This window comes from Octodon degus, unplaced genomic scaffold (assembly GCF_000260255.1).
Source record: "Octodon degus isolate 3935 unplaced genomic scaffold, OctDeg1.0 scaffold00141, whole genome shotgun sequence".
Lineage (NCBI taxonomy): Eukaryota > Metazoa > Chordata > Mammalia > Rodentia > Octodontidae > Octodon > Octodon degus.
The window spans coordinates 3,951,976-3,963,989 of NW_004524717.1; the positions used below are offsets into that span (position 1 = coordinate 3,951,976).

Sequence of the window (12,014 nt, forward strand, 5' to 3'; positions counted from 1 at the left end):
ATGTCAGACCTGTAGGACTATGCACCACAACAGATCACTTTGTGAATTGTAGCTGGTCCAAATCTTATCATTTCTGGAAGATTTTGAATTGTCCTTTGACCTGTATTAAAAACAAAAGCAAAGAAAGAGGGGCTGGGGAGGTAGCTCGGAGGCATTGGCACCAACCTGGCAAGGGCAAGGACCAGAGTTTGATCCCAGGCTCCACATGGCATTCTGGCTCCCGAACCCCAGGTGCACCTCGTTGGCCTCAGAATTGTGCGTAGTGGTGCATGTCTATAATCCCAGCACTTGGGACGTTGACGCAGGAAGATCACTGGGAGTTTGAGACCAGCCTAGAGGCTACAAAAGTGGGTATAAGGCCAGCCAAAACTGCGTGGAGAGACCCTGTCTCAAGTAAATACAAAAATACAAAAAGGAAAAAAAAATACAAAAAGGAAAAAAAAGAAAACAAATAGAGGGAGATGAGCTCATAGCAAGGACAGAGGGCTCTGGGACTACCAGAGGCTAGGCTTTGGCCCTGGCTCTGGTAACGCCAGTGGCCCTGGCCTCCTCCCTGGGCCCTGCAGATCTGTGCTTGCCTAGCGGATCACTTCAGGTCATACAACCAGGTGAGAGCTGGGCCCTTCAGAGCATGGTCCCGCAAGCACGTGCCCTGGCGCACTTTTGTGTGTGTGAACATTGTGTGTCTTTACTGGACTGTGCGTATTATCCCTGTGGTCTTCTCGTAGGGCGATCAAATGAAGAAGAAGACACTTCTGGCTCTTCTTTAGACAAGCAAACTCGACCTAAATACTGCACAGAAACCTCAGGCATCCATGGTGACCTGTCCTGTCGCCCAGGGATCATGGACCTACACAGTCAGGAGTCCAAAGCCCAAAGGATTGCAAGGTACAAAGCAGAGAGAAGACGACAGCTGGCAGAGAAGTATGGGATAGCTCTGGATCCCGAGGAGGACTCTGAGCACTTGTCTCGGTACACCAAGTCCAGGAAGGACTCCGATGCTGTTGAGAAACGGGGAGGAAAAGCTGATCAGCAGGAAGCGTCAAGCACAGACCTGAGTTCCGCCTGCTCCAGGCCTGAGACCATGGGGCTCAGGACCTGTGTGGTCGAACCCGAGCACTATGCCCTGCTCCACAAGAGTGACCTTTCTGACAAGGAGGTACCTCTAGAAGTGGAAAACCAAAGACGAGGGCAGGAACTGAGTGCCACCCGGCAAGTCCAGGACCCGATCCCAGCGGTTGAGAGCTCCTCAACCTTCTCATTCCCTGGGCGAGGCTCCTCCTTCACTGAAGTGCCAAGGTCCCCAAAGCAAACCTACAGCCCCTCACTTCAGCAGTCAACGTCCCCAAGCCACTCCACAGGGGACCCCGAGGCTCGACCCAGGTAAGCATACAGCCAGCAGCAGTGTGCAGCCTGACCCCAGGAAGTGCCCATGCCTGCTTTCTCTTTGCCCTGTAGAGTTTGCGTGTGGGTATTCTCTGCAGGCCTCGGTTCTCTGGGGAAGTAATCTTGGTGTGAGGGTAATTTCTGCTATATCAAACAGGTTCTGCCAAAGTAAGAAACTTTTTCTTTGTGTGTATATTTCTTAAGTGCTTCTTAAAAGTAACTAAAACAGATACTATGACACTTTTGTGGATGCCCCATGCTGGGACCCTTCTTTGTACTGTGTTTCTTACATCTTTCATGATTTATCTTGTTTGTTTTTATGTAATCATACCCAAGACTTCAGGTTTAGGGTGATTGCATTGGCTGTTGATGTTTAGAATCATAAAGCCACAGGAGCTAAACTAGTCAAGAAAGGCTCAGAGTTGAGAGTGGGGACTGTAAAATATGCTGAGTAAGATCCTAGTGTAGTTCCACAGCTTGTAAATACACCAACAGCCAGCTGTGTGTCAGGATATCTTATGACTGTCAAGGCTAGCCATCGCTGGCCACAGAGACACCCTGCTGTGATCCTAGCTGCTCAGGAGACTGAGCCAGGAGGATCAAGAGTTCAAGGCCAGCCTGGGACACTCAGCAACACCCTTTTACAAAAAGAAGTCAGCCATGGAGAGAAGTCAAAGGAGCCACCAAAGACAAGAACAGTTCCCATGTGGAAAAACTGGAAAAGCTAGAAAGTCAAATGCCAGGAAAGAATATGCATTTTTAAACTTAAATTGAAAAATATGCTGATCATATTTAAAGAGCAGTTTACTTAAATATCTTGCTTAAGGTAACCAGGGACTGGGTTTAGGGAATTGTCTAGGTAGATTCCTAAGTGTATTTTTTGTTTTTCAGTTCAAATAAAAAGTTGCTTCACAGGTGAAATGAGAAGGCTGAGCACCTAAGGGAGAGCTACTTTATTTTTGGAGACAATTATACATATATGGAAAATACATGTAATATGTACATCAGCTCCTTTTTTGCTATGTACTTGATCATGCAAGCTAAAATATTTAGTTATTGGCCTCTGAGATAATGAAAAGCTGTGGAGGCCAAGACTGTGTTTTGAGGACCCTTGTTCAACCCTGAGACACAACCGCTTGAAATTAAAGGACCGTGACCTTTGTCTCCCGTCGTGAAAGGAGGTCTTTTGTTTGGGAAATCCTCATTTCACAGTAGAAATAGTGTTCTGGTTTAGTTATTCTGTATCAAAGGAAATCCTTTATGTGTTTTGTGAGTAGGACAAAGAAACCCAACAGGTCCCAGTTTCAAAAGAATATAACAAGAATACGATTACCGCCGGTTAAGAAGCAGCGTCTAATTTCAGATTGCCATATGATGGCAGCGGTTCATTGCCACAGCATCGAGATGTGTCACCCAGATTATGGGGAACAGAAGGAGTCTCAGGAAGATTCTGAGCCAGTTGTAATGAAAACTTGGTTGGATATTCCAAATAAAATAAAATAGGACACTTGATAATTTTATGAGGATTAAAATATTAAGATTTGAAAATATGTACTATCCTTATATGCCATCAGACCGCGGGCAAAGCATCATCAATGCAGCCCAGGAGCAATCCAGAATCATTGCTTACAGTTTGTTTTGGGTTTTTTTTGTTTTGTTTTGTTTTGTTTTGTTTTGTTTTGTTTTTGTGGAGTTGTATTGCCTCAAGGTTTCGGAGATCTCACTTCACTTTATAATGTTTTACCTCCAGGAAGAGTGGGTAGAAAGAAATCAAACTTGTAAGAGCACTTGCTTTATTTTATAAAGCCACCCAAGGTGTACGGAGGTGCGACCCTCAGGCAAAGAAACACAAACTGAGCCTGAAATCTTAGGGAATGCCTGGGACCCATTTACACAGGGAGGATGGAAATAAAGCATGACAAGCAAGAGTGTTTATTCAAACATTAAATTGTGTATTGTGATGATTACTGATCAGCTTGCAAAGACAGCTTTAAAATGGGTTAACATTCGCCTAGATGAACTTTACCTAGAGCCAGAAAATTTGAATTTTTACATGATTTCCATTTGTGAGGAAGATAAACGCAAAAAAAAAAAAAAAAACCTTTATACCTTAAAACAGTAACAAAAGAAACCATGATAACTCGAACGCCCATAGAAGAAAATGCTAGTGTTGTCTGGTTGGAAAGATGGAGCAGGGAAGCTTAACATGACTAAGAAGTGAGGAGGAAAGTGCCAAGTCGGGGCCAGGGAGATAGCTCAGTAGAGTAAGTGCTTGCCTGGCAAGTGCAGGGTCCTGAGTTCAATCCCTGGTACCGCCAAAAAAAAAGTGCCAACAAATAAAGTAACTAGGGCTGGCAAGATAGCTCAATGGACTAAACGCCTGCTTAGACAAGCGCAAGGACTAGGGTTCGATCCCCGGCACCACATTATGCACTGGCCACACACCCCGGGCATGCTGAGCCAGCCACCAAGATGAGGAGCAATGGTACATACTTGTAATCCCCATGCTGGGGAGGCTGAAAACAGGAGAATCACTACCGGTCTAAGCTTCACAGTAACACCCTCTACCAAATACATAAAATTTTTAAAAAATTTTTTAAAAATTAAATCAAAGCTGGGGCTAAGGCTCGATGGTAGCACAGAGTCCTAGGTTTGATCCCCAGTACCACACACACAAAAATTAATTGATGTTTGATGGAAGGATGTTGCAGGGTTCTCAGTTCAGAAATCCTGTTACTAGTTGCACAGGAATTCAGATGAACACATTGTTTAAAAAAAAAAAAAACAACTAAGAATATTCACTGCAGCCAAATGGAGCAATCTGAGGCAAGGCCCTGCACCAGCCCTTCCAACTCTTCCAAAGCGTGTGTTAGAATTTCAGAACCTGTTCTCTAGAGAGGTGGTGTTACCCACATAAACCCTTCTTTGTGAATTCAACCACTATGTGTTACTCGAGTTTTTAAAAAATCTGAATTGCTGCTACTAGAAATCTTGAATCCAAAGCTTTTGTTAAAGTTGCTATTCTGTGCAACTCTTATTGTAGAAAAAGTAAAAAAAAAAAAAACAAATAAAAACACCAGGGTCTCCATGTAATAGTAATAGTAACCATATTTGTTACTATGTGGATGGAGAAACTCACTGGCAAGGGTCCCCAGCTGCTGCTACTGTGTGTCACCTGTCACCATTCTCCGTGGACTCTGACTAGCAGGGAGAACAACAGGGAGCTCACACCACTATTTCTAGAGTGGTGAACCCACACCACTATTTTTAGAGTGGGCCCCATGCGTGAACACCCCTGTTCTTTATTTCTTCTTCTTTACTCTACTGCAACCCGTCACCACTCCTCCTGTTTAGCAGATTGTGCCGCTAGTGGTGGGAGTGTGACTGAGGGGATTTCATGAGGAGCAGATGCTGAAGCAGGACCTTGGGACAGTTGCCTTTGGTGGATGCTATTGGGGCAGAGCTGCATTTGGATGTCGGGCATGTGTAAATCCTGGGTTCTCTTGTTGATGGGATTTTATGGCCAGGGTGATGATGCCTGATTGACCTTTATTATTCTCAGAACTTTTTTAGCTCAATGTGATGCACAGAGTAAGCGCTCATGAACATTTGCCAAATGACCCTGAGTTAGTATTTCTATCTGATCTATCAGTTGTGTTATTCGATGATAAAAAGGAAGTACGGGTCAGCTCAAGAAGAAGTTTTTGGGTTCCTTCCAGAAGGAAGCTCTTCTGCTGCACAGTAAGGGAGGCACAGACTGAGCCACTGAGAAAGGCAGAGCTCTGGCTAGGTGCTTGTCACTTACTTCTGAGAGCGCTTGCCCAACTCCTGATGGGAAGTTTGTGTCTAAAATTGGCTCCAGAGCGTCTAGCTCTTGAAGTTTTGTGTCTTTTCACTGATAAGAATATCACCAGGAGAGCACAGGGTGTGCCTGCAGCCTCCTGTCTCAGCACTGCACTGGGAGCCGGCACAGAGCATCCTGGGAACAGAACCCACACCCACCTCTGGGGAGCCTGGTGCACCTCATGGGCTCTTCTGTTCTGGCAGTGCAGCCATTCTCACCTTTACATCCCTGAACCTCCAAACAGCTGCACCTCGACTTAGCAACTTTGGGTTGTTAATATAAAACTAAACACTCTCTACTTTTTAAAAATTCTGTTCTCACTAGGAAGTGGAAATTCCTATTCATTGAATTGAATAAGAATACATTGCTCAAAATGTCAGCCTGCCATGTACAGCAGCTAAACGTTTAAATGTGTACCAGACTTTACATATGAAATTTTGCCTGGGCACCCACGTTCTTGTGTGTTGGGACCCTTGTGCATATATGCAAACAACAATTATATTTTTCCGTAAACAGGCAACTCATTCTAATGAGGTGCAGCAGTTAATAGCCATTCTTCTTAAGCTGAATGATGTGTTGTAATTCCAAGTCTTGTGTAAAGTGGGACCCCCCCACAGGATGAAGCTAGCGTTCCTGCACTAGATGTGACCATGCTGTGGTGGTAGGAAGCACAGTTCTGCCTGTTGACTCTAAGGAATTGTAGCAAGCGTAAGGCTGTCATTATGTGCTTCAGAGTGCTGGCCTAGAGCAGCTGCTGGCTTCTATGAAAATTGATGGTGTGTTCTCACTTCCTCTTAAAAGAATGCTCCGCCAACGCTTGCCACATCAAAAACAATTCTGTTTCACCTGAAGCCGCCACTTCCTTATTTTGGTCTCCAGGAACACTGCAGTCCTCTTCTAGTGAGGCTACCTCTGCCCTCTGGGAGACTGGCGTACCTCAGCCTCACAGAATAAATCCTCTGTGTTAGAGAACTTTAGACTCTTGGAACCGAAAATTAGACTGGAGATTATTTTAAGAATCTATTTTATACATTAAAAAATGAAAGCTCTAAAAAGGCACTTGATTGAGGCCATAGAACTATGTTACCAAAACTGACGTCATCCTTAACCATCCATCCATTCACTGAAGTTCTCTGAGAGTTCTTTCCACTATACTCCTTCCTTTTCAAATCTATGTCAGTGCCTCTTTCTATCGTAGTGGCCATGAGAGTTTTCTGGGTTGGTCCTTTCAAAGTCAGAGATTTCAGGAAAGAAGAGTAGATCAGGGGCATTAGAGAGTCGCGGGGGATCTGAGTACATAAATAGCTTTGTCCTTTGTAACAACAAGTTCTGTTGTCTTTGTAAACAACAGAAATTTGTGGTCTAGGATGATTTAAACCTGTTGGCCATCTCTCTGCCTGTCCATACCTCATCAGTGTCGACTTACAGGTTAATTTTAGCTCTAATGTAGTTTCCCTAACCAAGAATATTGTGTTGATTCTTCTTTGTGCCAGACATCGCTCCTAGCTGGGCATATCATTCTTTTAAGTATGGGAAATTGCAACACCGGGGTGGTTATGGTTCTGGAGGCCAGGGCTGGGTTCTGCAGGAACACCAGGGCTGGGATAGTAATGATCTCTCCTTAGAGAAGGGACACGTGGCTGTAAGGATGTGGTTGGGTTTTCTGGATGCGAGGTGGATGCTGCAGCAGGCAAGGAGTCATGGACCTCCCATGAAGACCTAGGAGTGGGGGGTATGGTGGCACTGCAGAGCCAGGTGGGGCCAGTACAGAGTGATGTTTGCCCTTTGTTCTGTGGATGATGGAAAGCGTCTGAAGGGCTTTGGAGCTAGACTGATAGATTATGCCTTCTAGAAATGCCACTCTGGAGGAGTGTGGAGAATTGGGCTGAAGGAGAATCAGTTACAGCCAGGGATGCCAGATTGCATGGAGACTGCAGTTCCCAGGACTGGGAGCGTGAGGTCTATGGATCCAGACTGGGCTTGGTTATTCAGCTAGTCCTGTTTGGCATTTCATCTGGGAGGCATTGAGAAAAAAAAAACTATAAATAAATTTTTGATAACAGAAATAATGAGAGCAATGAAGGAGGAAGAGATATAACAGGGACAGGAACAGAAGAGAGAATATGAATGTGAGGACAGGAGAGAAGATGATCCTAGAAGACCATTGGATAGCAATCAGTGCCCCATTCCTGTAGTAAAATACCTGAGACAGTTAACTTATAAGATAAAAAAAAATTGTTTTGGTTCATTGTTCTTTAGTTTTCAATTCAAGATCAAGTAGGCTCATGGCTTTGGACATATCACAGCAGGAGCTCTGTGGCAGAATGAACCACTTACAACATCAGCCAGGAAACAAAGAAACTAGAGAGCAAGATCACAATGTCCCCCCCACACACAAGGGCACCTTCTTAGTGACCAAAGGACGGACCTCCCCACCACTCACACGTTCTACTGCCCTGGGTGGCATTTCACTGGGTACCAAGCTTCTAATACTTGGACCTCTGGGGAACATTCTAAACACTAGCAGTTTGGAACTAAACAGATGAAATTTAATAACATATTTAGAGGGTTAATGGACCAGTGTTAAAGTTCAAATTGGAGAAACCTGATTTAAGAGTAGTTCAGGAGAAACCAGCCTAAAAGTTATAGTTGACAGCAAGTTCTTTATATGACTGCTGAAATTATCAGCTCAGTCTTGGGGTACTTCCGTGAACATAAAATGTCACAAGTAAAGGATGGTCCACTATTGCTGTGCAGGGGCCATACTGCTTCTAGGTAGCTCATTTCAATAGGACTGGTGACAAATGCGAACAGCCAGAGGAGAATACCCCCTCCCGTCTGCAATCCTTTCTTGGCCTTTCAAGTTTTTTGTAGACTTATCCCTATCTTAATAGCCCCTGTGATCCCTTTTGAAGTCTCAATCTCTCAGTCTCAGTCTCTCTCTCTCTCTCTCTCTCTCTCACCCGGGATTGAAATCAGGCCCTTGCACTTGCCAGCCAACTGCTTATTCAACTGAACTATCTCCCTGGCCCCTTCTTTTGGAGTCTCTTACATTTTCTCTGGTGCTTATTCATTCAAGTCAGTCTTTTTTCCTCATTATCAGGTTGTCATTTTCCCAAACATGTTAGATGCCAAAGCCAGACATAACATTGGGAAGCCCTAATGTTATCAGTATGACTTGTGGTTAATGATGATTCTTCCAGAAGACAAAGGAGAGAAGAGGCTGGGTGTGAGGGTGTCTGCCTATAATCCTAGAACTCTGGAAAGCTGAGGCAGAGAAGTCACCAAGTTCAATCCCAGCCTGGGCACTTGAACAACTTAGTGACACCCCATTTCAAAATTTGAAAATTAACTAAATCAAAACACTGGGGATATGTCTCCATTGTAGAGCATCTCTGAATTCTATCCCCAGAACCATAAAAGAAGGAGAGGAAAATCAAATGAGCTGTATCACAGCTTTAGCTTCATCTGCATCTGAGGTCTTAGAAAGAAGACATTGAGTAGCCAATACCCTAGCAAGGTGGCCATACCCAAAAGAGTATTTTAGTTAGGATTTCTCAAAAATGGCCCCATGAAGTTGGTATTCTGCCAATCTGTAACACTGGTAAAGGTGACTTCAACAACAGCATTACTTTAGTAGTTTAAGTTGGGATGTCTTGTCTTAGTCACTTTCCTGTCTTCTTCCCAGCTGCTACTTGGCCCTCAGCATAAATCAAGTCACTCAACAAATAATTTTTGGTTTTGCTTTTATGTGTAGTATTGGGGTCAAACCCAAGGCCCCACACATCTAGGAAAGTGCTGTATCTCTGAGCTATGTTCCTAGCCCAACAAATCATTTTTTTTGATAAATATTCTGTTTTTCTATGTTTTCTTAAAGAATCACCAAATGATATCAGCATTGCATGAAACAGTTGATCTCCAGTGTTCAGCAGTCTTCACCTGAACAGTAAATCTGGGACTGTTTCCTTTGTTGAAAAAAGTCAACTATGAAGAAAATGTCAGCTGAATTAAACAGTAGGCTTTGGTGAAGTTAATTTTCATTCTGGTGCAAGATTCCTATCTAATCATAGCAGCAGGGATACCAGGCCACAGAACACACCAGGTAGCACTTGCTTATAATTCAAGGCTCTTTCCAGATTGCCTGAGGCTGGCATTCCTGTGTACAGCTTTCAGTCATTGTTCTCATAAATGTTGAACTGTGAGGAGGCAAAGCTTTGTGGGCTGCTTTTGAGGCTTTATGAAGTCAGTCTTCATCCCCAAAAGGCTGAATTTAAGTAGTCTCGTGACTAAGGCCATGTATTAGCTTGCAGGTTATTGTAACTAAGGACCTGAGATAGTCAGCTTACAAGGAGGAAGTGTTTACTTGGGCTCAGAGATCTCAGTGCAGAGTTGCATAGACTTACCTTGTGTTTGTAGCAAAGCAATAGAACATCTAGGAACATGTGGCAGGGAAAGCTGGCCCCTTGCAGCAGCCAGGAAGTGAAAAGACAGGAAGAAGAGGGACCAGGCTCCCAATATGGACTCAAAGGCCACGCCTCCAGGGCCCTAACTTCCTGACACTCACTCCCACCTCCTGAAGGGTTCATGGACTCCCTGTAAAGCTGCAGGCTGGGGACCAGGCCTGTAATACGTGGGCTTTTGGGGGCCATTTCTAAACCATGCTAGCTGTCTATTCCCTGGATTTCTCTGTTGTAAAAAGGATTCAAAACCAGACCCAAGACATGGAAATCCAAATCCAGCCAATAGCCAGAAATTAAGTCCATTTAGGCCTAGGACAGCCCCTTCCTCAGATTCCTCTGCTTTTCTGATAGTCCTCTGCCATCTCCCTCTCTCAACTGAGGGGACAGAATGCAGGCTTTCTGCATTGAAATTAGCATGGAGGGAGACTGGAAGAAACTGATTCACAGGTTCATCCTGCTTCTGCTCTAAGAAACTTATTTGGAGAAACATAAATTCAGGGGTAGGATAGGAAGAATTCAGTGGCTGCTGGTGGTGACAGGCTCTTGCTTGCCAGCCTGAAGCCAAACTCAGACTAAGATGATTTTAGAAGATTAAATGAATATAATTAGTTAAAATACATTTTATGGAAAAAATATTCCTTTTAAGGAGAAATATATCCCCCTACATTTGATAAAGACATCTCTGTTTTTAAATATTAGGATGTCGGGGCTGGGAAGATGGCTCAGTGGAATAAGCGCTTCCTTGGCAAGCACAAGGGCCTGAGTTCAATCCCTGGTTCTGAAAAAAAAAATTAGGGTGTCATGTAGACTTCACAAAGGATAGTCAAAACTTACATAAAGGTAGTTACTATAACAGCTTACAGGAAAATGCACCCTTGGGTTGTCATTTTTCCAAGTGTTTCCTTCCCTGCTCACTGGAACCAGACAGCAGGGGGCAGTAGTGAGCACCTAACCAGACCTCAGTGGAAACTACTAACCAGTGTCCCCTCTTGCCAGTGCCCTCTCCATTCAGCACTTATTTTTCTGTCTCCTGGTCGCCTGACTGGTAGTTTCCAGAAGTTAAATGTATGCTGTGTGGTTTTAACAGCAGACAAAAGCCCCAATCATAAATTCAATGCTACTTTTTCTCAGAGATTGCCTGGAGCTGTAGTGTGTTTGCAGGGTAGTGCTGAAAAACTTGCACATAGTTTCCTGCTCCGGGGAGCTAGTAAATCATAAGAGTGTAATCTCTGTTTTCTCTTTCTGCATGGTGAGAGGGCACAGCACATGGTTCCAGTATTCCTCCCGTGACTGCTTTCCATTGTTAGCGCGACGGTTTCCTTGCCTTTGAGTTTTCTAGGTCATCCTCAGCCTGGCATAGTTACTTAGTCACATTCTCCTTTGCAGCGATGAGTGTTGGGGGATGCGAGTGTAAATCATTGTTATCTTAACATGAAACAAGATTTTTAATGGTCAAGGTGATGCTTGTCTTACCTTTCTTTCGTCTCAGTTTATTCAGTGCAGTATTTTGTACTTAATGAAAGTTCAATAAAAAATTGTCTTAACTGGCCTGAATTACTATGTATAACTATGGAAATAATTGTATTATTAAATGATAAAAGGAAAATGTATCGCGGTGACTAAAGATATCATCTCATTGGTTTTCTTTTTATTTTTATTCAGAATGTAATGTTTTACATGGACACTGATTTTATATTTGACTACTTCCCAATGTGCCTCAGCAAAGCTTATGCAAGTTAAGTTGCCTTCTATTTGTATTCCAGGTTCTTGCAAAATAATTGTCTGTGTTGGCTGGAAGAGCCCAACTACAATAGACTCCTTTTGAACAATTTTAAATTACTTGAAAAACACTTTGGTGGCTTTAGGCATATTTATTTCTACCTCTTCGTTTCTGTACCGAGCCAAATATTATAGAAATTTCATGAAACAATTATGAACCGTGGAAAAACACATTTGTGTATTTTCAAAGGCTGGGATAATTCTTTACCTAAAAACCTTTAGGTCGCCAGTTACAATAAAATGTGTGTGGATGTTGATGTCTTTAAAAGAAATTCTCTGAAGCTTTCTTGTTTGTACATGGCAGTGCAGGGAAAGTCAAGCATGAGTGGTTTCTGCAGAAAGATTCTGAAGGGGACACACCTTCACTTATCAACTGGCCTTCCAGGTACCTCTCCTGAGACGCTGTGGCTTGTGTTCTATGAATGCGCTGCTCCTTCCCCTGACTGCCTTGTTCTGCACAAATTTGCTAATCCTGTCTGTCTTCTTGACCTGTTGAAAGGCAATATACTTGGAAATCCTGTATTTAAAAAAGTTGTCTAGTCGTT

General features: G+C 43.5%; 1 protein-coding gene across 7 annotated transcripts in view; it reads left to right on the top strand.

Annotated features, from left to right (window-relative positions):
• Svil (supervillin) overlaps positions 1-12,014 on the top strand; it is a 171,241-nt gene that overhangs the window by 76,749 nt on the left and 82,478 nt on the right. For 6 of the 7 annotated variants that reach the window (XM_023701808.1, XM_023701802.1, XM_023701806.1 and 3 more), the window contains exon 6: positions 729-1,383. In XM_023701808.1, the coding sequence (XP_023557576.1) occupies positions 729-1,383 (655 nt within the window). Of the gene's footprint in view, positions 1-728; positions 1,384-11,773; positions 11,855-12,014 lie in introns of all 7 variants that reach the window. The other variant, XM_023701811.1, reaches the window with a different exon arrangement.